Source organism: Chiloscyllium plagiosum, chromosome 1, assembly GCF_004010195.1.
Source record: "Chiloscyllium plagiosum isolate BGI_BamShark_2017 chromosome 1, ASM401019v2, whole genome shotgun sequence".
In the NCBI taxonomy this organism is placed as follows: Eukaryota; Metazoa; Chordata; class Chondrichthyes; order Orectolobiformes; family Hemiscylliidae; genus Chiloscyllium; species Chiloscyllium plagiosum.
The window spans coordinates 110,929,106-110,953,521 of record NC_057710.1 but is presented as its reverse complement, the minus strand read 5'-3'; the positions used below and the strand labels follow the sequence as shown (position 1 = coordinate 110,953,521).

Sequence of the window (24,416 nt, the reverse complement as noted above, 5' to 3'; positions counted from 1 at the left end):
TTGGCTCTGCAAAGTCTGCTTGGAGGCTGGTATCAAATTAGGAGAAATGTCTCACAAACTAGTCAAGTAACAGCAACTCTGCAACTTGCCAACCTCCCCAGCCAAATTTTTCCAATAAAGCTGCAACACTGACATCTACACAGAAATGTGGAAAATTGCCGACTTATGTCCTGTAGCCAAAAGGCAGGATAAATCCAACTCTGCCAATTACCAACTCTCGATCATTAGGAAGGTGATGGAAGGTGTCATCAACAGCATTATAAAATAGCACTTCCTTACTAATAACCTTTTAGTGACTCCCAGCTTGGACTCTCCCAGCGCCACTCAGCTCCTGACCTCATTACAGCTTTGGTTCAGACATGGACAAAAACACTAAATTGCAGTGGTGAGGTGAGAGTCACAACCATTAACATCAACACTGCCTTTGACCGAGTGCAACATCAAGGAGTCCCAGCAAGATTAGAGACAATGGGAATCAGGGGGAGAAAGCTCTCCACCAGTTGGAATCATACCTTGCATAGACAATGATGGCTGTAGTTGTTGGAGGTCAGTCATCTCAGATACAGATATCTCTGCAGGAGTTCCTCAGGGTAGGGTCCTAGGCCCAACCATCTTCAGCAGCTTCATAAAAGAACTTCCTTCTACAATAAGATCAGCTGTGGGTATGTTCACCAATGACTGCACACCAGTCAGCACTATTTGTGACCCCTGAGGTAAGAGTCTATCCCCCACATTCAAATGCAACAAGACCTGCACAATATCCTTAGGGTAAGAATTAGAATAGGTGCATAATATCCGGGTTTGACAAATGACAGGTAACATTTGTGCCACAGAAGTGCAAGGCAATGATCATCTCCAACAAGAGTGAGAATCTAACCATTTCTCCTTGAAATTCAATGTTACCATCACCAAATGCCCCACTACCAACATTCTGATGGTTATCATTTACCAGAGACTGAACTGGACTATCCATATATACATAGTGGCTACAAGAGCACATCTCAGGCTAGGAATCCTGTAGCATGTTCCTCACGTCCTGAACCAGCAAAGACTGTCCATAATGTAAAGGCTCAAGTCAGAAGTTTGATGAATACTCTTCACTAGGGCTCTGGTCAGAAACATCAATTTTCCTGCTCCTCGGATGCTGCACCACACTCTCGACTTTGATCTCCAGCATCTGCAGAACTCACTTTCTCCTGGATGAGCTTAGCGCCAATAACTCTCACCAAGTTTAACATCATCCAGGACAAAGCATCCTGCTTGATTGGTATGACATCTACAAACATTAGCCCCCTCCACAACTACTGCATGGAAGCAGCAGTGTGTATTGACTACAAAATGCCCGTCAGAAATTCACCAAGGTTTCTTAGACAGTACTTTCCAAACCCATGACCACTTCCATACAGAAGGCCAAGGATACATGGGAGGCCAGCAGATACATGGGAGCCTCATCACCTAAAAGTCCCCCTCCACGTCACTGAATATCCTGACTTGGAAATATATGGCTGTTCATTCATTGTCATTGAGTCAAAATCCTGGAACTGATCATGGGGGTCCCTACATCTAAAGGGCGGTGATGGTTCATGAAGGTGGATCACCATAACATTTTTCCGAGCAATTAGAAATGAGTAATAAATGCTAGAAACAGCCAGTGGAGCTCACATCCTCTTAATGAATTTAAACTGTGCTCCAGTTCTGGGTCATTCCTCAGGAACTGAAAGGGTTCAGAAAAGATTTACAAGGATGTTGCCGGGTTTGGAGGCTTTGAGCTACAGACAGGTTGAATAAACTGGGGCTGTTTTCCCTGGAGTGTCGGAGGCTGAGGGATGATCTTATTGAGCTTTATAAAATCGTGAGGGGCATGGATAGGGTAAATAGACCAGGTCTTTTCCCTGGGTTGAGGGAGTCCAGAACTAGAGGGCATAGGTTTAGGGTGAGAGGAGAAAGATATAAAAGAGATCTAAGGGGCAACTTTTTCACACAGAGGGTGGTGCGTGTATGGAATGAGCTGCCAGAGGAAGTGGTGGAGACTGGTTGCAATTACAACATTTAAAAGCCAGCTGGATGGGTAAATGAATAGGAAGGGTTTAGAGGGATATGGGCCGAATACTGTTAGGTTGGAATGGATTAGATTGGGATATCTAGTTGGTATGGAAACATTGGACCAAAGAGTCTGTTTCCATGTTGTACATCTCTATGACTCTATAACTTGATGATCAAAGAAGGTGTATTCGTAATTTAATTAAGCAGATTGAGCATCAGCCCGCAAATACTTCCTATTCATGCCAAATTGGTGGAAGTAGATTCCTAATTAAGTGATGAAAACAATGCTGGAACCTTTGCAGTTACTGACCATACCTCCAGACTACAACATGTATGTGAACATTCCTGCTGCCACAACCATTCAGCCACCCTAATTGAGTAATAACATATCACCACAGCTTATGTGGTAGAGAAGACGAGAAGGAGTTCCAAGCACAAAACCAGAATATTCTTCAAGCACAGAAATGTTGAAACCATTCACCTGATCAGATGGTTTGTAATCAGAGTCACAGGTTGAAAGTTATTGGCAAAGTTTCAAAAAGATGAGAATTTTTTCCACTCAGTGAGTTGCTATGTTAGAAAATGCACTGCTTGAAAGAATGGTGGAATGAGATTCAGCACTGACTTTCAAAACACAATTGAATATGTACTTGAGGAAGTAAAACATACAGAACAGCAAAGAAAGGACAAGTGAATGAAATTAATCTGATAGTCCTTTCAGAGAGTCAGCAGAGGTAATGAGCTGAGTGTCCCTATTCAAAGCTGGAGATTGTATATCTGTCAACTTTCATCGGGGTCAAAAAATGAGTTAAGAAGAATCTCCATCCCACACAGAATGCCAGGAGATCCTGATTGGGGAAAGCAGTGCAACATTTATGTGTAAAACCCAACCTTTTAGAGGAAAGAGTCAAGACCTGAAAACTGACCTTTTTTATATATTTTTGGATTCTGATGACTCTTTCCAATGATGTTTTCTGCTTCTACCACAGTTTATACATATCATTGATGTAACTTGCTGACTTTACATTCCCGATGAGGAGGCCTCACCCAGTTTAAGGTGCTTACAGAAAATTTCAACAGGCACTGTCTCTGATTATGGTTCAGAATTCAACTTTGAGTAATATCATGTAAATCTCACCTCCCTGTCCTGTGCCAGAGTTATATTGCTTTGAGGAAACCGAAGTGTTTTTAAATGTTTTTGAATTCTAGTTATCAGCTACAACAGTAAGAGTTTCTCTTGTCGATGACAAATGTTTGAAAACACATTTTTTCCTCCCTTCAACAACAGTGGAGTTTCTGTGAGGAACCAGTTTTCAAGCTGTCAGTCCTTATGCTTTATTTATATTGCTGCCTAGTAGAGCGGGACCTGGGCCAAATCCAGTTTAATCTTCAGAGTGAATCTCCCAAGCCTGCAATCACTGATGGTCTGTAAACAATCATTGCAGGTGTAAGTGGAATACCTGTACAAGGAAGTAAATACATTGAGCATCAGGATTGACGGCATGAAAATTGCTTCCTGGCACTAACGGAATTACCACTGTTCCTGGCAAAACATGAATTTTCTAGCATGCACCACGAGGGAAAAATAATGGATGTCCTTGTGGGGAATATACACAAAAATATCAACTGTTTTCAACTCTTCACCACCATTTCTTCACACAAACCTCCCCCCCCACCTCAACCACCACCTCTCTCTCTCTCTCTCTCTCTTTCTCTGCAACTCTAGGTAATGTCACTGAAGTTGTTGTCAAGTTGAGTTATCAGAGTCAGTTAGCTCAGCTGGCTGGATAGCGTATTTGCAATACTGAATTATGTCAGTGACTTTTATTCTCTGTGCTATGAAAGCTTGCTCACTTTGTCATGTGGTGTTTTAACCAATATTAAATGGCATGACTCGGTGGTTTGCAGTGGTAGTGCGTTGCTTATGTGCAGTTTTATACGGTCTACTCACCAGAAGAATGTGCAGGCTCAGACTAGTTTTAGGAATGCACTTGGCCTCAGACCTTGGCTTTGTACATAAGAACTCGGAGCAGGAATAGGCAATTCAAGCCTGCTCCATCAATAAATATGATCACAGCGGATCTCATATTGGCTGCAACTCCTCTTTCCTGTCCACTCTCCATAACCGCTCAACCCGTTACTAATTAAACTCTGTCTGTGTCCTCCTTAAACTTATTAAATTCCACAGGTTCATGACCCTTTGGGAAAAGTAGTTTCTCCTCATCTGTTTTAAATCTGCTACCCCACATCCTGAAACTGTGACTTCCTGTTCTAGATTGCCCCATTTGAGGAAACATCTTTTCTACATTGACTCTGTCAATCCTCTTTAGTATCTTCTATATCTCCATTGGATCCCTGATATCTCAATTAGATCTCCAAACATAGGAAATAGGTGATACAGCAAGCCATCAGACGATTTCCTATTTCCCACAATTTTATATTGTCACACAAAGTCAAGCTCTAGCCTTAGTATTAGCTGTTGAAAATGCTGTGTCAATGAAATTTAAAGTGGTTGGGATGATTAAACTGAGCATCATGACTGAATGACAAAAGTTCTGAATGCTTTGAGATACTGAATATGTAAGTACAGCTATTGCCATCCATTACCATTTGGGGGTGGCACAGTGGCTAGCACTGCTGCCTCACAGCGCCAGAGACCCAGGTTCGATTCCATCCTCAGGCGACTGCGTGGAGTTTTCACGTTCTCACCGTGTCTGCATGGGTTTCCTCCGGGTGCTCTGGTTTCCTCCCTCAGTCCAAAGATGTGCAGGTTAGGTAGATTGGCCATGCTAAATTGCCTGTAGTGTTCATGGATGTACAGGCTGGGTGGATTAGCCTTGGGAAATGCAGAGTTACAGGGATAGGACAGGGGAATGGGTCTTGGATGGGACGCTGACTGGAGGGTTGGTGACTTGATGGACTGAATGGCCTCTTTCAGCACTGCAGGGATTCTATGTTTCTATCGGTCGAAAAGAGGCAAACATTTAGCAAAAAAGAAACTCAGGTGCAGGTGTGAGATGACTGAAATTAAATGAAGGAACAGTCGAGTACTGAGCTCCCTGTTTCAGACTGCTGTAATAGAAGGTAGGTTACCAGGAGGGTCCTATCACCTTCCACAACCGTATACATTGCAGCATTTTGTTTTAAGTGGGACAGAGCCATTTTTGCAGGATGTGTCAGTACCCTGCTGTGTGGTCTCGACAGATATCTTTGAGTGGTGAGGAAGATCTGCATCTGCTGCTTTGTTTGATCCATAAATAATCTCTTTCTGCGAACAGCCAGTAATAATAGTGGCTGTCATTCTCTAGAGCGAGAACAGACAGACCATTTGGGATAGTTAATGCTTACACATTGTGAGCTTCATAACCAAATCTTGTTCTAATCGTTGGTTAGTTATCACAAAAGTTCCTTTGATGGCATCATCAAAAAACAGGAATCAATTTTAATCCTGGATGCTTTCTCAGTATCTCTGCCAGGCTATTAGCGACAGTGAAAGGAAGTATTTTAAAGCTTACCAACAGCCAGGTTGGCCTAAAATAATACATTTGCCAAGGTATTAACATTCATTTCTGTGGTCTTGGAATGTCAACATTGCAGTAGCCACAGGGAACTCACTATGAGAATACAATACAAACAGGCACACTGGGATCAGAAGGAGGGCATTCAGTGCCTGAAGGTTGCTTTGCTGTTTGATAACACTGTGGCTGATCAGACTGTGGCCTCAACTCGACTTTCCCACGCATTCCCCCTTACCTCCATACCCTTTCAACTCTCTTGTCAGTCAAGAATCTATCTCAGCCTTAAAAATATTTAATGACCCCGCCCTCATTGTTCTCCTCTCATCTTAAATGAGAGACCTTTTATTTTCAAATTGTGTTCCCTTATTCTAGTTTCTTCCATAAGCCCCTTCATTTGAACTCAGATGGAGCAAAGTGCAGCCTCTCCAACCTTTCCTCATCGGATAAGCCCTTCATCCCAGAAATCAGTCAAGTGAACCTTTTCTGCTTGAATCCAATAGACTTTCCTGTTCTTTCTTAAGTAAAGAGATGAAAACTGTACATTATGGTCTAGTTTTGTTCTTAACAAAACTCTGCAGGCCTGTAGGAAAACATCTCTAATTTTATATTCCATTTCCTTTATAATAAATAACAACATGCCATTTCCCTTCCTAATCACTTACTCTACCTGCACACTAACCTTTTGTCATTCATGTACCCAGTGTCACAGTTGCTTCTATACCACAGAGTTCTACAATCTGACTCGATTTGAATAAAATGTTACTTTCAAAACTTCGTGCCAAAATGGACAAGTTCTCTTTCTTTTCCATATCTGCCAGTTTTTCTCCACTTGCTTAACCTATCTATATCCATCTGTGGACTCCTTATGTCCTCTCACAATTTTATCTTCTACCTATCTTTGTCTCTCACCCAATTTAGCAACCACATTTTGGATCCAGGTCATTAATATAGAGAATTAAAAAAAACTGAGGAGCCAGAACTGATCCTCATGATACTAGACTAATTACAGTGTATCAACATGCAAATGGCATATTTATCCCTACTGTCTATTTCCTTCTTGAGGTTCCCATTAACCCACAAAGCTTTTTATCTCTTTAAAGAATAGAATTACGTTTTTCCTCTCACAAGACGATATTGACTCTATCTGATTGCATTGAGATCTTCTGAGTGCTTTACTATCACCCCCTTAATAAGAGATTACAAAAAGTTCCTTATTACAGATGTAAAGCTAACTGGTCTGCAGTTTCCTGCTTTCTATATTTATCCTTTCTTTAATAAAGGGAGATGCATTCATTATATTCTAAGCCGATGGAACTTTTCCAAAATCTAGGAAATTCAGCAAAATAAACGTATGCATCCAGTACCTCCACAGCCATTTCATTTAAGACCCGAGGGTGAAGTTTATCTGGCAACTTGTCAGCCTTTAGATCCATTTCTTTTTCAGTAAATCATGATCATAATTGTTTTATGTTTCTCCTTCCATCCTCTTAGTTTATAAATATTTTGGATGTTATTTGTGTCATCTATAGTGAGAACAGGCACACAGTATCTGGCACTTAGGCGGTTAGCGCAGGATTCCCATTTCCTGGCTTGTCTTAGCGTCTCTCACCCGTAGGTGTTCAAAGTTTGGGTGAGGATTTGTAGCTCTGGTGCTCGTTGTTGTGGTTCTGTTCGCCGAGCTGGGAATTTGTGTTGCAGACGTTTCGTCCCCTGTCTAGGTGACATCCTCAGTGCTTGGGAGCCTTCTGTGAAGCTTCATAGGAGGCTCCCAAACACTGAGGATGTCACCTAGACAGGGGACGAAACGTTTGCAACAAAAATTTCCAGCTCGGCAAACAGAACCACAACACAGTATCTCTTCAGTACCTCTGCCATTTGCTTATTTCACACGTTTAATTCCTCAGACTTTCTGTATGCTTTGTTTGATTACTATTTTCCTTTTTTAAATATTTATAGAATCTCTAACTATCTACTTTTATATTTGTGGTTTTGGTGTCACATAGGCTAAGGCTCAGGACTCTCAAAAAGTGCATTACATGTTTGTGCATCATGCAGCATAATTTTTTTGACTTGTATTATTTAAACAAATACAAAAATTTAGTCAAGATGTTTGGGTAATGTGATGCGTTCAGACGACTCTCAAGCAATATGTAAATATAATCTAAACCTGGAGACTATTGCATTAACATGAGAGTAATCTTATCCATACTGCCAGGTGCTGATGATTCCATTTCATTTCAGCTTCACTATTACAGTTTCCTTATGTCATCTGAATGATTGGACTGACTTACAGCCCTCTAACTACTGACAGCTAGTTTATGTTCCCTATATAACATCTGAAGCCTCAATTAGATTACTGACTAATAATCACTGCTAAGTATCCATTATTATTGGAATAAAATTTTACATCATGTTTTTTTTACATCTTGGTACAACAATGCTAATGTACCACAATGTGAGTGAATGTGAACAGCTTGAGTCTATTACTTCGAACAGGGTCCCATCCTTTCTAGTTGCCCCTAGAATTGAAAGAATGAACTTTAGTGTGCCTCACAGTACATCTTTTCTGTCCACAATCCAGGAAATGATGACAACAGCTGCTCACCCCTTGCCCGGTGCCCAGCCGAATGCACATGCCTTGATACTGTGGTTCGTTGCAGTAACAAGGGACTGAAGACCTTACCCAAGGGCCTCCCTAAGGATGTTACCGAACTGTGAGTAACACTTCTTCCCTCTTACCTTTGGATGCTTACAATCAAAGCCATAATTGAGAATTTTCAGCTTTGAAGGATTGTTCAGATAGTGATGATCAAAGAAAGTAATCTAGAGCACGAGAGATCCTTCTAAGATGGCATCAATGACTCCCTTTGTGGAGGCAATTGTTATTCGGTGTGGAAAAGAAAAATGTAAAGGTTAGCTTCACTGTATTAACATGTGTCTGTTGTTTAAAACAAAGCTTCTGCTGACTTTAGCAGCTTTATGTTTCTTTGTTTGAATTGTGCATTTATATAGGGTGTTCTACAGAGTCATAAAAACAGACATTTAACATTTCCACCTGACTGCTCATGGCAAGTGTTGAATTGTAGTTTCCATTAAATGAGAATGTTAGTGTTCAAGTTGATTTCTGATGTGGAGTATGTATTGAAAAGGTGTATGTGCATTGAGCGTAACTTTCTAATCATTTGAATCGCTGGTTGAAAACAATACATAGCTCACACTTGAACCTCCATTGAGCTCTACCATAAAAGTTGAGGAGATTACGATGTTAATGAAAAGTGAGAAACCTGGGGATGGAACTTTGTTTATGGCCCTAATCTGGAAAAATTTGAGGCATTAAATTCAAATGGCCTTTCATTTGCTGAAGGCTGGGCTGAGATTTACCATTTTGGTAAATTAGCAATTATGGAGGATGGTGAAACATTTGCCAATATCAAGGTCAAGTTATCTCTCATGATTACCTCCTTCTCGTCTCCCTATCTGTACAAGCAAGAGTGACTCAGTGAGTCATGCTGCTAAGTGAGAAGCTGTTTCAGATTCCTGGTAGGATCTTCTGGGGTTGAAGGTTATGTGTCATTTTTAAAGGTCAGCTGGACATTCCTTCAGCACAGTAAACCAGGAACTTCCCAGGTCATGCCAGCAAGCCAGAAGTGCTTGCAAAAAATCAGAAGGTGGTGCCCAGGTTTAGTGACTCCTCTTGACAACTGCTGCTGGGCAGTCACTCAGGGAAGAGAGATCCTGTTTTCAGAGAATGACACCAGGAAGTCGTCTCGCAAACCTGTCCAGTCTGGGACCAGACATTTCATTCACCTGAATGCGGGTGTCGTTGGCTGAGCTAGCCATTCATTGCCTATCCTTAATTGCCCAGGGGGCACTTGAGAGTCAGCTTCAATGCTGTGGGTCTGGAGTCACATGTAGACCAGGCCAGTGAGGCTGGCAGATTTCCTTCCCTAAAAGGACAAGACTGAACCAGATGTTTCTTTTCCCAACAGGCGGCAGTAGTTTAATGGTTGACATTAGATTCTTAATTCGAGATACTTATTGAATTCAAATACCACTGTCTGCTGGGGTGAGATTCCAACCCAAGTCCCACAACATTGGCTGAGTCTTTAAATTAATAGCCAAATGATAATATCATTAGGCATCACCTCCCTTATAAAAATTAAAACTCTGTACTCTCTGTCATGAATATACTTAATGACTCCGCCTGTACAGCTGTAAAGAATACCACAGATTCACCACCCTTCAAAAGAAGAAATTGCTCCTTGTTCTGTCCTAATTAAGTGACCCCTTAATCTGAGCTTCTGCCCTCTCAACCTGACTCTCTCATAAAGGAAAACAACCTCAGAGTCTAACCTGTCAAGCCCAATGAAAAGCTTGTATGTTTCAATAAAATCACCTCTCCTTCTATACTCTTTGAGTACACACCTAACTAATTAAAGCTTTCCTTGTGAGAAAATCCCTGCATTACTAATGAGAATGATAGAACATGAGCTTTGGTACAGTGTGTGTGCAGTGGGAGAGATGGGGGTTAATTAGTTTTGGAAAGAAGTTGTTGGTTATTGCAAGAACTCATCTGGTTCACTAATTCCTTTAAAGGAACAAAAACTTGTGATCTTTACCTGGTATGGTCTGCATTTGCCTCCAGAAATGTGGAAGACTCTAACTTGCTCCTCAGTTGTATAAAAAACTGTTACAAAATCTAAAGAAAGGAATGAGACTGGACAACTAATTGACATTAGACAAGGCATCAAAAATGACAAAGCCATACATTGCAAAGTCCTCCTGACCTATAGGCTTATGCCAAAATTGGAAGAGTTGTCTAAATTATTCAAGCAACAACACTGACATAGTCATACTTATGGAATTATACCTTACAGACAATGTATTAAACAATATCAACGCCATCCCTGGGTATGTCTTGTCTGACCAGCAGGGCAGACCCAGCAAAGGTGGTGGCACATTTGTATACAGATAGCAGGATGCTGCCCTGAGGATCCTCAGTATTGATTCCAGACCCTATGAAATCTCATGACATCAGGTCAAGCATAAGCAAGGGAACCTACTGTTTAACACATCCTCCCTACACCCTTAAACCCTCAACCCCTCCTGCTTCTCAGTTGATGAATCAGCACTCCTTTGTGCACTTGGAACAAACACTAAGGTTGACAAAGGCACAGAATCTGGATGGGGAACTTCAATGTCCAATACAAAGAGTGGTACAGTAGCATCTTTACTGACCAGGCAAATTGAGTCCTAAAAGACATAACTGTTAGACTGCATCTTCAGCATGTGGTGAGGAAACCAACAAGAGGGAAGACCACAGTTGACTGCATCCTTACCAATTTACTTGGCATCACAATGTTAGTCCATGACAGAATCAATAGGAGTGACCACCAGACAATCCTTGTGGAGGTGAAGACCCGTCTTCACATTGAGGCTATCTCCATTGTGTTTTCAGGTACTACCACCACATGGAACATACTTGATACAAATTGAGCAATTCAAAACTGGGCATCCATGACATGTTGTGGACCATGAGCAGCAACATAATTGTTCTCAATGATTATCTGTGGTCCCTTGGCATATTCCCAAGGCTACCATCAACAACAAACTGAGTCATCAACCCTTGTACAGTGAAAAGAGCAGGAGGGCATGCCAGGATCAGCAGCAAATATAGCTAAAAATAAGGTGTCAACCTGGTGAAGTTACAGCTGTTTCAAAAGAGAGTCATACTGGACTCAAAACGTTAATTCTGTTTCTCCACAGATGCTGTCAGATCTACTGGGTGTTTCCAGCAATCTCTATTTTTTTATAATCTTTATGATTGTGTTGATGGACAAGACAGATTCCAAAATGATATGTTGGTAATTAGCCTTAATTTTTATTATTGCAAATTAGTCACAGTGGTGGTCAGTCACTGAACATAATCACATGAAGCTGCCAATGTATCTATAACATAATAATATTCATTGGTTACTATTATCCATATAATATACGTTAATACACATTGATTACGGAAAAGGAATACAAGCAAAGCTTTATATAAGACAACCTTGAAAGATCTTATCAAAACAGCAAAAATGAAAGATTCAAGCATTTACCTCAACATTATCCTTTATGGGTACTCAATTCAGTGAAATGTCACTCCAATCTTCACTTTAACATTTCTTACTCAACTGACGAGATTTTAAGTGTTTCCTTTTCATGTCACCTGCACGTTCCCCAGATCTGATTACCTCCTCTTCTCCAACAGACAGACAGGATAACCCACTAACCTTTCTTCACTGAACTCTAGTGAAAAGCTCAGACTTTTTTTTGGCTCTGTCTACATTAACTACAAAACAACTTAAAACTACTTTCAAGCTGTATTGGCCTGAAGACCTCCACAAACTAAAATCTGCCGTTTTGCCAGAATAGCAAAACTCATTTCTCTTTTCTGTTGGTGCTATAAGTTCCACTTTGGGAAAAAAAATTATGTTCCCAGGAAGCTTTCTGGTCATTTAGCTTAAATCACAAGCTTCCATGAAAAAGGCTGTTGAGCTGCCTGATCAAAAAATGACTTCCTGACATTTTAAAAATAAAGTCTCCCTTTCAGAACAAAAACTGAAAGCCCATTTTAACTCTAAGTCAGAATTCTCAAATAAACTAGTATATTATAAGCATTCATGACACAATGTAGGATTACTTGCATGCCCAAGAGCTGAAGCAGCATGTAGAAGAGAGAAAGAGATCTCCAACCAAAGGATCAGGTCTCAGCTCTGCAGGCAAAGCATAACCACTTATAAATGGTGCTGCTGGACAATTAAACAGCTCAACAATAGAGGAGCCCAGTACAAAAGACAAAGCTGAAGCATTTGCAGCCATCTTCAGCCAGAAGTATGAAGGACATAATCCCATTTTAGCCTCTTCCTGAGGTTCCCAGCATCACAGACATCGATCTTTCACCAATTGATTCACTCCTCAGCATTTGAAATAGCACGTAAAGGCACTGGACTTTGCAAAGGCAATGGGTCCTAACAACCTTTTGGCAAAAGCACCAAGATGTACCCTCCGGAATTATTTGCATTATTCCAGTACAACACTGGCTCCGACCAGACAATGTGAAAAAATCCCAGTTTTCCCCTATCCACAGAAAGCAGGTCAAATCCAACACAGCCAATGACCACCTGATGATTCTACTCTCAATGACCAGAACGTAAAGGAATGACCTCCTCACTGACACACGGCTTGGTTTCCATTAGGGCTGCTCAGTTCCTGATCTCATTACAGCGTTTGGGTCCCTCACCATATCCAAGTCAAAGTGACAATGACTTGCCTTGAGATCATTCAGTCCCCTCTCCTATCTCACCATCATGCCCTCCTACATTCAATTCTAGCCATTCCTTCAGCTGCTGTTTCTCACCAGGCCACTACAGACAGATTTCAGCTGTCTGTAACTTTGATGACTGCTTGGAAGGACCCTGGCTACTTTATGGATTATGTCCGACTCGCCCATGTGACTGACCATATCCCATTGCCCAGACAGATTTTGTAGAATATCCCTCACTGACGATAGCCCATCCCCCAGGCTGATTGTATAAGATGGGTTATTGATTAACTTCCAGCTGACCATGGTCAATTTCTTGGATTATAAATGGCACAGTCCCAAGACTGTGGAGGTATGCTCTGACTGATTGGGTTCATCATTGGCTTTTCTATGCACCAACTCTGATGTTGACCTCACAGTGCCCTTCAACCATTGACATTGAAATTTCACTGCTTCTGACAACCAGAGCCTTGTCTCTGTGCTACAGAGAGTGTCCCTCTCTGTCAAAAGCCACCTGCTTGCCTTTTGCCCTGATAAAGTGTCAGCTGTGAACCAATAGGAGTTGGCTGACCCTGTGGTACAGAAGCTGATGGGTTCCCGATGACCAGTGTTAATGCACGATAGGGCCAGGACCACATCCTGTCTTAGTCCCCATGCACCCACATCCTGCAGCTCTACAGGTTACAGCAAAAATGAAGACAAGGAGCATTGAGAAGGTTTAGCTGGAAGCAAAAAGGGGTATGTGCTCACTGAGACTGCAGGCCGAAAACAGAAGTTGCTAAGTAGACAGTCTGCAGTCAGGTTTCTGAAGTATCAAGTATCTTGTATGAGCAGAAGTTAATTGGAAAGGGGAATTTAATTCTGGTAAGTTGTGCAATCACTGAGATGCAGATGCGTGCAGATAGCCTTCTGACCACCTAATCGTGGGAAAGATACCTCACCCATTTGAAGAATGGGGGAATTAATTTTAAGAGTTCATCTCAGCCGGAAGAATCTGATTTGGATTCGTGCCTGATTAAGTCATCCCACTCACCATGATTCTCATGCCCTCAGGGAGTGGAAAGCCATATTTCTGAGTAGGTTTTATTGAGCACCTAATAAATATTCCAGGAGAATTCATCATCACAGAAGAATTCTTGTCTGTTCCATTAAGTGCAAGAGAAAATTTAACTTACATTTCTCTTAGTCTTTCAGAGTCCTCCTAATTATTTCAATATACACTAAGAGAATAGGTGTGTTTCTCTGAATTACAATTTTGGACTCTGCTTCCATAAGAATAATAGGAAAGGATCTGTATCAATATCTAGGATCGTATTCCACGACATTTTTAGGATCAAGGAGTGTCCCAAAACTTTAGGCACACTGTCTACATGTTGTTCTTATTCACAAATTACTTGTTAATAGACATTGTTATTCTCATGCACCATGTTTTCTGATGGCAAATCAATGAGTCAGAGAAGAATTACTATTGCATTGCAAGTAAGAAATATTGTTCATTTCTGAACAATGTGCAAAATCAACTATTATTCCTCTAGTTGGCATAATGGAAGAAAATGGAAGAGAACATGTAAACTTAGTACAAACCTTGTCCACCTTTAAAACACATCACAACCATTTATCTCGGATTCATTATCATCACTCCCTCCAACACACCGTCATTACCGCTAACCCATCATCACCACTACCTCTACCACACCTTTACCACTACCACTAATTGACCATCATCACTGGGTCTAATGGACCATCATCACTGCCTCTAACACACTATCACCACCACCACCACTAGTACTGCCTCAGCATTATTTTTAACATACCTTAACTAGTCTCTGACACACCATCAATACTGGGAGAAAGTGAGGACTGCAGATGCTAGAGACCAGAGTCGAAAGTGTGGTTATGGGAAAGCACAGCAGATTAGGGAGCATCAGAGGAGCAGGAGAATTGACATTTTGGGCACAAGATTAAGGAGAGAGGGAAGGAAAGTGGGGTAGAGACAGAGATGAGATCAATCATGATTATATCAATTAGCAGAGCTGGCTCGAGGGACCGAATTGTCTAATCCTGTTCCTTGTTCTTATAACCTTATAATAAGGAGGATTAGCAGCAGCACTCTATCCCAACCATTAGCTAACAGTGGTTGGTTCTAGAAACATGCAAAACTGACCAGAAAGGGCAACTTTCAGAGGCTGGTTCCAAAGACCTGGCTTCTATCTCACAAGAAATCTGATGACTTCATGTGAGTTGTGAAGCTCAGTGAAGACATCTCCTGGCTACCACGCCAACAATGCAGAGCTGGATCTCAGTATTAAGAAGCCGGCTGTAAGAAAGCTTTCTGTATCTGGTGTTGGTGAACAAATTGTGGATGGTGGTATGCTCCTGCCCTACACAGTTTTTTAATTTCCCTCCTCAAACTTACCTTGGCATGATGAGAAACCTGAGCCAAGAGTGTGGTGTTGGAAAAGCACAACAGGTCAGGCAGCATCCGAGGAGCAGGAGAGTCAATGTCTCGAGAATAAGCGCTTTATCAGGAATACGGCTTGTGGGCCGGGAGGCTGAGAGATAAATGGGAGGATGTGGCGTTGGGGGGAAGGTAGCTGAGAAAGCGATAGGTGGATGAAGGTGAGGGAGAAGGTGATGGGTCAGAGGGGGGAGTGATGGACAGGTCCAGAGGCCGGTGCTGAGCTGGAGGCTTGGGGCTGGGAAAATGTTGGAGAAGGGGAAATGAGGAAGCTATTGAAATCCAAATTTATCCTGTGTGGTTGTAGGGTCCCAAGGCAGAATATGAGATGTTCTTCCTCCAGGCGTCGTGTGGTAATGGTTTGGAGGTGGAGGAGGCTCAGGACCTGCGTGTCCTTGATGGAGTGGGAGGGGGAATTGAAGTGTTCAGCCACAGGTTGGTAGGGTTGGTGGTTGCAGGTGTCCCAGAGATGTTCGCTGAAACGATCCGCAAGAAGGTGTCCTGTCTCCCTGATGTAGAGGAGACCACACCGGGTGCAACAGATACAGTAGATGACATTAGTAAAGATACAGGCAAATTTCTGATGGATGTGAAAGGATCCCTTGGGGCCTTGGACCAAGGTGAGGGGAGTGGTGTGGGCGAGGTTTTGCACTTCCTTGGGTGGCAGGGGAAGGTGCCAGGAGTGGGGTGTGGGCTGGTGATGGGGTGCGTAGACCTGACAAGGGAGACGTGGAGGGAATGGTCTCTCTAAAATACTGATACAGGTGGGAGGGGAATATATCTTTGGTAGTGGGGTCTGTTTGGAGGTGGCAGAAGTGGCAGAGGATGATGCAATGTATGCGGAGGTTGGTGGGGTGAAGGTGAGGACCAAATAATTCCCAATCTTCTGCCTCCGCCGCATCTGTTCCCAGGATGACCAATTCCTCCTCAGAATGTCCCAAATGGTCTCCTTTTTCCATGATCGCAACTTCCCTTCCCATGTGGTTGGCGATGCCCTTCAGCGCATCTCCTCCACTTCATGCACCACAGCCCTTGAACCCCACCTGTCCCAATGCAACAAGAACGGAACTCCCCGGTCCTCACCTTCCACCCATCCAACCTCCGCATATATCACATCATCTTCTGCCACCGCCAAACAGACCCCACCACCAAAGATATATCTCTCTCCCTACATCAATCAGCATTCCAGAGAGACCATTCCCTCCATGATGCCCTCGTCAACTCCACTCCCCGGAATAGCCCACCCCACCCCTGGCACCTTTCCCTGCCACTACAGGAGGTGTAAAACCTACGCCCACACCACTCACCTCCGTCCAAGGCCCCAAAGGATCCTTCCACTGCTGCCTCACAGCGCCAGGCACCCGGGTTCAATTCCTGCCTCGGGCAACTGTCTGTGTGGAGTTTGCACATTCTCCCCGTGTCTGCGTGGATTTCCTCCGGGTGCTCCGGTTTCCTGCCATAATCCAAAGATGTGCATGTTAGGTGAATTGGCCTTGCTAAATTGCCCATAGTGTTAGGGGTAAATGTAGGGAAATGTGTCTGGGTGGGTTACTCTTCGGAGGGTCGGTGTGGACTTGTTGGGCCGAAGGGCCTGTTTCCACACTGTAGGGAATCTGTCAGAAATTTACCCGTACCTCCATCAATGTCATCTACTGCATCCGTTACACCTGATGTGGTCTCCTCTACATCGGGGAGACAGGACGCCCACTTGTGGATCATTTGAGAGAACATCTCTGGGACACCCGCACCCACCAGCCCCACCACCCTAAACACTTCAACTCCCCCTCCCACTCCATCAAGGACATGCAGGTCCTGGGCCTCCTTCACCACCAAACCCTAACCACCCGAAGCCTGGAGGAAGAATGCCTCATATTCCACCTTGGGACCCTGCAACTAAACAGGATAAATGTGATTTCAACAGCTTCCTCATTTCCCCTTCCCCCACATTATCCCAGTCCCAAGCCTTCAATTCAGCACCGCCCTCTGGACCCATCCATCACTCCCCCTCTGACCTATCACCTTCTCCCTCACCTTCATCCACCTATCGCTTTCTTAGCTACCTTCCCCCCAACCACCTCCACCCCACCCATGCCATTTGTTTCTCAGTCCTGGCCCAGAAACATCATTCCTGATGATGGGCTTATGTCCGAAACATTGATTCTTTTGCTCCTTGGATGCTGCCTGACCAGCTGTGTTTTCCCAGCAACACACTCTCGATGCCATCAATACCAACTACTTTGCTCAGCTGTGGGATACATACTATGTAGATTTTCTCCCCTTCCAGCCAGTTGAACAGTTCTGTTAATTCCACACTTACTGTATGATCCAGCACCAATGTCTGTCATTCAATCTCCAAACTTCACTGCTGTACAAGCTGGGAATCACAGGTGATGATTATGCTTTAGGAATGATTGTTTTAGCCAGGAAGGTGAGTACAGTGGTTGTTACTGTTTCCAAACCACCATCAAAGTTTTAACAACTGCATCATCAGTAGTTATGCAGTCATTGTAGTTTAAAACTACCTACACTTATGTTCTGTTACTGATGTTTCCTTTGTTATGAGATGAATTTTGTTTTCAAAAAGCAGAAGGTTTGGATTAATTACGGGGCCATATCAGAATAATTATTCACAGATTGGGGAAAACTACATGATTAGGATTTAGGGCAAACAATAGCACATCTCAGTCTTACTCAAACTCTAGTCTGTACAGAAAAGGTCTAAGAACATTTGCACATTACAATTAATATTTAAAACAATAAGTTACCACTTCACAAAGGCACAGTATTAATTTTTAACTTGGCAACAGCTGTGAACAACCTTCCATAGCAACAATAATAAATATTTTACACCAATAATAACAGTTAACAGTTTCCCAGGGGAATCTGTGATTAGAACTTAAAACAACTAAGTAAAAATCTTCCTTAGTCCTGAGGGCAGAAACAGCAGACTACAAAATGTTTGTGTCATCTGTCAGTAGATCCTACTAGATGTATAGTAAATTATGTAGATTTTTAAGATGTACTTGGAGAAGGTGTTTGGAGAAACATACAGGCATTCTATTTAATATTTTGATTCATGATACTCTGATTTGCTCAGTACAAATAGTTAGTTGTTTAACATGAAGTGAGGACTAAGGATTAAGTCAAATGTTGGAATTAGGTGATTACCTGCCATTTTTTACATGCCCTCCAAATTGATGAACTTAGAAGCCAAGAATTGCCGCAAAAGAAAGTGAGAATGAAAGAAAGTTAATCTTTTCAATTTACCTCGATCAATCAATAGACGGGAATGGATTCTGGTATCTGTGGCTGGACCCCAGACACAAGTTCCCAAAACTGGCAGCACAGTCCAACTGCAGAAGGAACAAGAGAAAGGATATCCTAATCTCCAAATCAAGCCCATTCTTTATCAGGACAACAAAACTGGAACTCTTCCATCAGTTTCATATGCCCCTAACATCCACCAAGCTTGCTTTGTTGAGTAATCATGATTAGTTAGTATCATTTTACTGTTTCTATGGCTATTGGTGGTTTGCTTGGTACTTTAATTGGTTAGTCCTGGGGGATGTGTTTTGCCTATCCCTTAAATGGTATGTTTCATTTCAAGCTGGAAGAAATCAGGATGGACACAAACTAGCAATCAGTACTGATGAATGTCATACCCATGTAATATTGTGTATTCCAGGTATTTGGATGGAAATCAGTTTGTGATGGTGCCCAAAGAACTCACCACCTTGAAGCATTTATTACTTATGTAGGTACTTTCATTACTGCACTTCTTACATATTGATACATGAACGCATACAGTCTCAGGACTAGACCATTCAAGCCCCTGAGCCATTCAATGAGATCAAAGCTGACCTATATCGTAATTCTGTTCACTCCCCTTGGTTGTAAGCTGCTTTATACACTTCATTAGCAAAGTCTATCTTGCTGAATGAAAAAATGCTTTCTAAACTTTCTGCTGGATAGCCTGACCCTCGCTGTTATCCTAGATTACCTATTGGTAGAAAGAAGTTCCTTTCTATCTCCCCTATCAATCCCTTCAAAATGTTTTTCTCCAACTAGTTGTAAAGTAGCATTTGATAGATGATGTCGATCAATAACAAGAGATTGTTATCTCAGAATCAAAGACTACGTCTTAGTGTGGTGTAATCCAAGTATGTTATTGGAAAGTGGATTTAACTATTGAATATATATTGCATATGTTCATTATTGAGGACCTTAAAGACTGTGGAATATGGACTGGCGCAGCCAGTGCCAAGTACCCTGAATGGCAAATTATGTGAAATGCAGGTTTTGAATCTTATCAATGCTTTGGTGGTTCTGGGCTCCTTGTATGTTGCCCCATAATTCCTGTGTATCTGGTGGTGGGAGTAGGGAGTGCTGGTAAACTGGGCCGGTGCCCAGAGCATCTGCCTCCTTTTGCACCATTGCTCATGGAGCAGAGTGAGGTGTGCACTGTAGCACGACTGATCATGCAGCCTGAGTCATGAACTGAACACCCCAGGGGAAGGGACCCCTTTTATCTATCTAGAAACCACTCTGTTGTGGGAATCTGTACAGTGAGTGTCACAGTGCCAGGAGGTGAAGCAGGCTATTGTCATACAAGATATCCCCAGTTGCAGAGCTCACTAGGTCACAGTCAGGAATTATGCTTTTGACTGATGTTTTTCCCTTAGCAAACTAAGTTTTCAATAATACCTCATGTTAACGAGAATCAGATCGAGATGAGGAGTCTAGTCAGCCACAGTCTGACTTTGTGTAGGCCATGAATTCTATTGAGCTATGGGAAGTGCTCCCCAGATGAATTGGTTCTATGCAGCTTATATAATGTAAATCTGAAAAGTGTAAATTCAGGCAGCCAGTGATTTTCAATGTCTGGAGGTGCCAGAGTGAAACTAGTGATCAATGCTTGGAAAATGAATACATCCTGTGAAAGAGCTTAATCTTAAAGTTGCACTGAATAATGATGAGATGGAAGCAGACTGATGTGAGCCTGTGATTTGCCCACTATGCAGTCAGGTCCCCCATATGGAATAAGTATCAGGGATGTTCCAGGCTCTCCTGAAAGTCTTCCTTTAACGGGCACCAGCTATAATTTCATGAGCAAACTTTAGCTTAACTTCTGAATCGGCAAATTCCTGTGGCTGTGTAACACAATTATATGAAAAATAAGGAGACAAGTGAACATTGCTCAGGGATTATGTTTACATTCTGGGAATGCCCTCTAATTAACACAATGGATTTTAGTAAAGCGCTATGTGTGGAGTTTGTATGTGCACCTTGAGCTTCAAATATCCAATGGCACAAGATGCCTTAAATATTTTGTAGGACTTATGTATTCACATCAGGCAATATCTGAAGCTACGGTGCATCAGGTGCTGACCATGCCATTATAAGCCCCTTTGCCCATGTGTTTGTGTAATCTGTGTATGACCTTTCCTATCATTTGTTCTAATTATACTCACTGTGCCTTCCAGTGATTTAAGTAACAACAGAATCAGTACACTGTACAACCAGAGCTTCAGCAACATGACAGAGCTCCTGACCTTGTAAGTATAATATTTATTTGGCACTAAACCAGGACTCCCGTGGTGGTTGTAGAAATACTGATTAAACTGGCTGTGTCTAACTTCATTGCAGGCATTCACACTTGAAGAATACTTGACCCCGCCTCTGGCATTTTTATTTTGTCTGCTTCAATTTATAAACACTGATAGTTTATCTAACATGGCATTTTTAATTCCACAGAATTCTGAGTTATAACCGTCTGAGGTGTATTCCAGTTCGAACGTTCGATGGGTTGAAGTCCCTCCGTTTATTGTAAGTGCAAGAATAAATTATTGAGCTTCTATTACTGTTAGTTTAAACAATGAAGCTATCCTCTACCCGCACCTACGTTAAGCCTAAATGAAGTTTTGAAGTTTCCTAGCTCCTTCCCATGAACCATTAATGCTAAAGTTCAGCCACCTTTTTACTGGGTCTGTGCCATGCAAATATTGCCAGCTCCACATCCCACGTCATGTCTGATTGCTGAGAAGACTCACGTCAGAAATATCCTTGGAGGTAATCCCACTTTGCTGTCACAACCTTCTACAAATGCCTGTATGATGTTTGCAAATCTAGCAAAACTATAGCAGCAGAGTAATAACAACACTCATGCAATTTTACATAATAACAGCAACATCAGGTTAGTACAATAGGGTCATTGACATCTGCACAGCATAGCACTGATCTATAAAGGCTGTTTCCTCTATCTTTCTTTATCTTTATTTTCTTGAAAGCTCTATCTGGCTTTCAAGTGGAATTATGTGTAAAATATCACTGTAAGACCACCCACATGAGTAGGCCATGGCTGATTGTAAGTGATGGGAGCTGGGGGCTACTCGAGAACAAATAGACTTCGCTTCAGAAAGTAATTTTGGGTGCAGCATAAAATCAATGTTCTGCCTGATCCTGAGGATTTCCTGCCTGGCTGGTTAGCTTACACCAATTAATGTGTGCACAATGTTTCAGGAGAAACTGGAAAATTTGAAATCAAGCCAGGACTTGCTGAAAATTCTCAACTGCACTGGCAGTGTCTGAGAAAAAGAAACAAGTTAATGAATAAGAATGTTGTACTTTTGAAAATGGCTGACCGGGAATGGGGGAAAGCAGCTAAATTAGACAGGATGTTGGCATTACTGAACCTCACTGTCTTTTCTCCTCCACTGGAATTAAGTTAGCCATATCCCCTCAAAACTGGGGTCTGGGGGCAACCATTCACCTTACATCTTGGTCCTCATGATCTTGGTAATCCTTCAGGAAGTACCCATGGTCCCCTGCGTGGCACTCCCAAGTAAGAAAAGTACCAGCCTCTGATTGGGTACAGCTCCCTCTGGGCAAGTCTTCTGTCTCCAGGTACTTGATTTCAGAAGAGATTAGTATCCTGTAAACTCACTGTATGGAAGAAGATACAGTGGGCCATCCTCTAAAGAGCGAGCACAGGAGTCTGGCCACCTCATGAGCATGTAAGAGAAACACTTGATGAAAATGGCAGATTCTATTTATTGACCTGGTTTCTCTCTCTACAACAACTGCTATCTTCTACAATACATTCCTTTGGAACAATGGATTTGAAAACTGGATTTTGTGTCTTTGGATTTGATAATGTCAAAGCTCATGGTTAATATCTGAGAAAATTCTATTGACTTTTTATTTGTACTCATGCAGATGTGCTTACAAATGAGTGACATGAAACATTGCACTTTTCAGCATTTTGGATTGATCTGACAATGACAATGTTAAAGCACATTTCCAGTGTTTGGTTTTCATTTACGAGATGAAAGCAATGTGCAAGCCTCCTATATTGATACTCCCTTTCCAGTGTCTAAGTTGCAGTTATGAAAAAAGTAGGAGAGTGGTGCAATTTAGACCTAATATGTTCTTTGGAAACTGTTGAGATACAGCACTTGCCTGGTCTCACACAGCTTTACTCAATGCGTAATATTGGACAAGTCGTAAAACCTAGGTTACACTCAGTGGCATGAGATTTCTGCACTGCAAAATAGCTTTACATTAAGCAAATGATTCTGTAAATGGTATGAAAAGGCTAGATTTAGAAGTGTAAACATGGGAACCATTATATAAGGTGTGGTCTGCCACACTCCAAACTGAACACTGTTGTCAAATGTGAGACAGCACTTGAACCTGCACATCAGGCTAAGGTAAAAACACATTTAATTGTTGTTTGTAAAGCAGAATGGAATTTATTCAGGACTCTGGTAGATTGTGTTCATTGTTTATTTAAAAACTATTTTACAGGTCTTTGCATGGAAATGACATCTCATCTATTCCTGAAGGAGCTTTTAATGACCTTTCATCACTGTCACATTTGTAAGTCAAAACATAAATAAGATCCAGTTATAAATTGAAATATTCTTGAATAAGAGGAACACTTTTTTTCTGTTCTGCGCCTGAAGCAGATAGAACATCGCTTCTGTTTTGAGGACAATATCTTCCACTGGGCTGAATCTCTTACTGCACAAAAATGGTGAAACTCTAATCAGGGAACTGTGGTATTTTCCTATGTGATGATTGGTAACACCTTGTGATATTTGCCAACTAGAATGTGGTATTGAATAAGAGTCATTTGAGGCAGTTCACTGCCACCAATCCCTCTTTGTCTTGAGCTTATGCAGTCATTATTGACAGAGGAAACACCACTATAAAGTCTGCATCTAAATAAGAGATATTCTGAGACAACAGAAATATGACAGCAATACATGCAACTACATTTAGTCAGGCGTTATTACCAGGAGCTTAAGATCTGGAAAGGTATACATTTGATCCTTCAGAAAGCTGGAACAGAACTCGTTAACCCCACTCTCAGACTGTGCATGACACTGGTAGAATGGGTGAAGCCAATATAACATGAACTTTAGCCACTTCAAAACCATTGCCTTAAGCAGTACATGCAACTACATTTAGTTAGGCAAGCTGATGGATGAGTGTTATTCCTCAGGAAGAAAGAAATGGTTCTGACAGTTTTACAAGTTAATGTGTTATTTCTTTTGGCACAGAAAGTTGTATTGTTAAGATCTATATTCCTGAACCAAAATACTGAGATAATATTTTGCTGTAAATTTAAACTAATTTAAAAATAAATTTGTTCATGGGAGGTGAGCACTGTTGGCTAACTAGTCCAGCATTTATTGCCCATGTCTAAATGCCCTGTGGAAAGTGAGGGTGAATTGCTGCGGTGTTTTGGGTGTAGGAAGACAGTAATGTTCAGAGGGATTTTGCTACAGTGTACTTGTCAGGCAGAGAGGAAGTTGTAGAGCGTGGGAGCCGTGGTTTACGAAGGAACTGGAATCTCTGGTCAAGAGGAAGAAGAAGATTTATGTTAGGATGAGATGTGAAGGCTCAGTTAGGGCGCTTGAGGGTTACAAGGTAGCCAGGAAAGACCTAAAGAGAGAGCTCAGAAGAGCCAGGAGGAGACATGAGAAATTGTTGGTGGATAGGATCAGGGTAAACCCTAAGGCTTTCCATAGGTATTTAAGAAATAAAAGAATGATGAGAGTAAGATTAGGGCCAATCAAGGATAGTA

The 24,416-nt window shown here is 41.9% G+C and overlaps 1 protein-coding gene across 1 annotated transcript in view; it reads left to right on the top strand.

Moving 5' to 3' along the window:
* slit2 (slit homolog 2 (Drosophila)) overlaps window positions 1-24,416 on the top strand; it is a 457,736-nt gene that overhangs the window by 357,378 nt on the left and 75,942 nt on the right. The window contains exons 20-24 of the mRNA XM_043700598.1: window positions 8,143-8,275; window positions 19,011-19,079; window positions 20,809-20,880; window positions 21,080-21,151; window positions 23,132-23,203. Of these exons, the coding sequence (XP_043556533.1) occupies window positions 8,143-8,275; window positions 19,011-19,079; window positions 20,809-20,880; window positions 21,080-21,151; window positions 23,132-23,203 (418 nt within the window). The remainder of the gene's footprint in view (window positions 1-8,142; window positions 8,276-19,010; window positions 19,080-20,808; window positions 20,881-21,079; window positions 21,152-23,131; window positions 23,204-24,416) is intronic.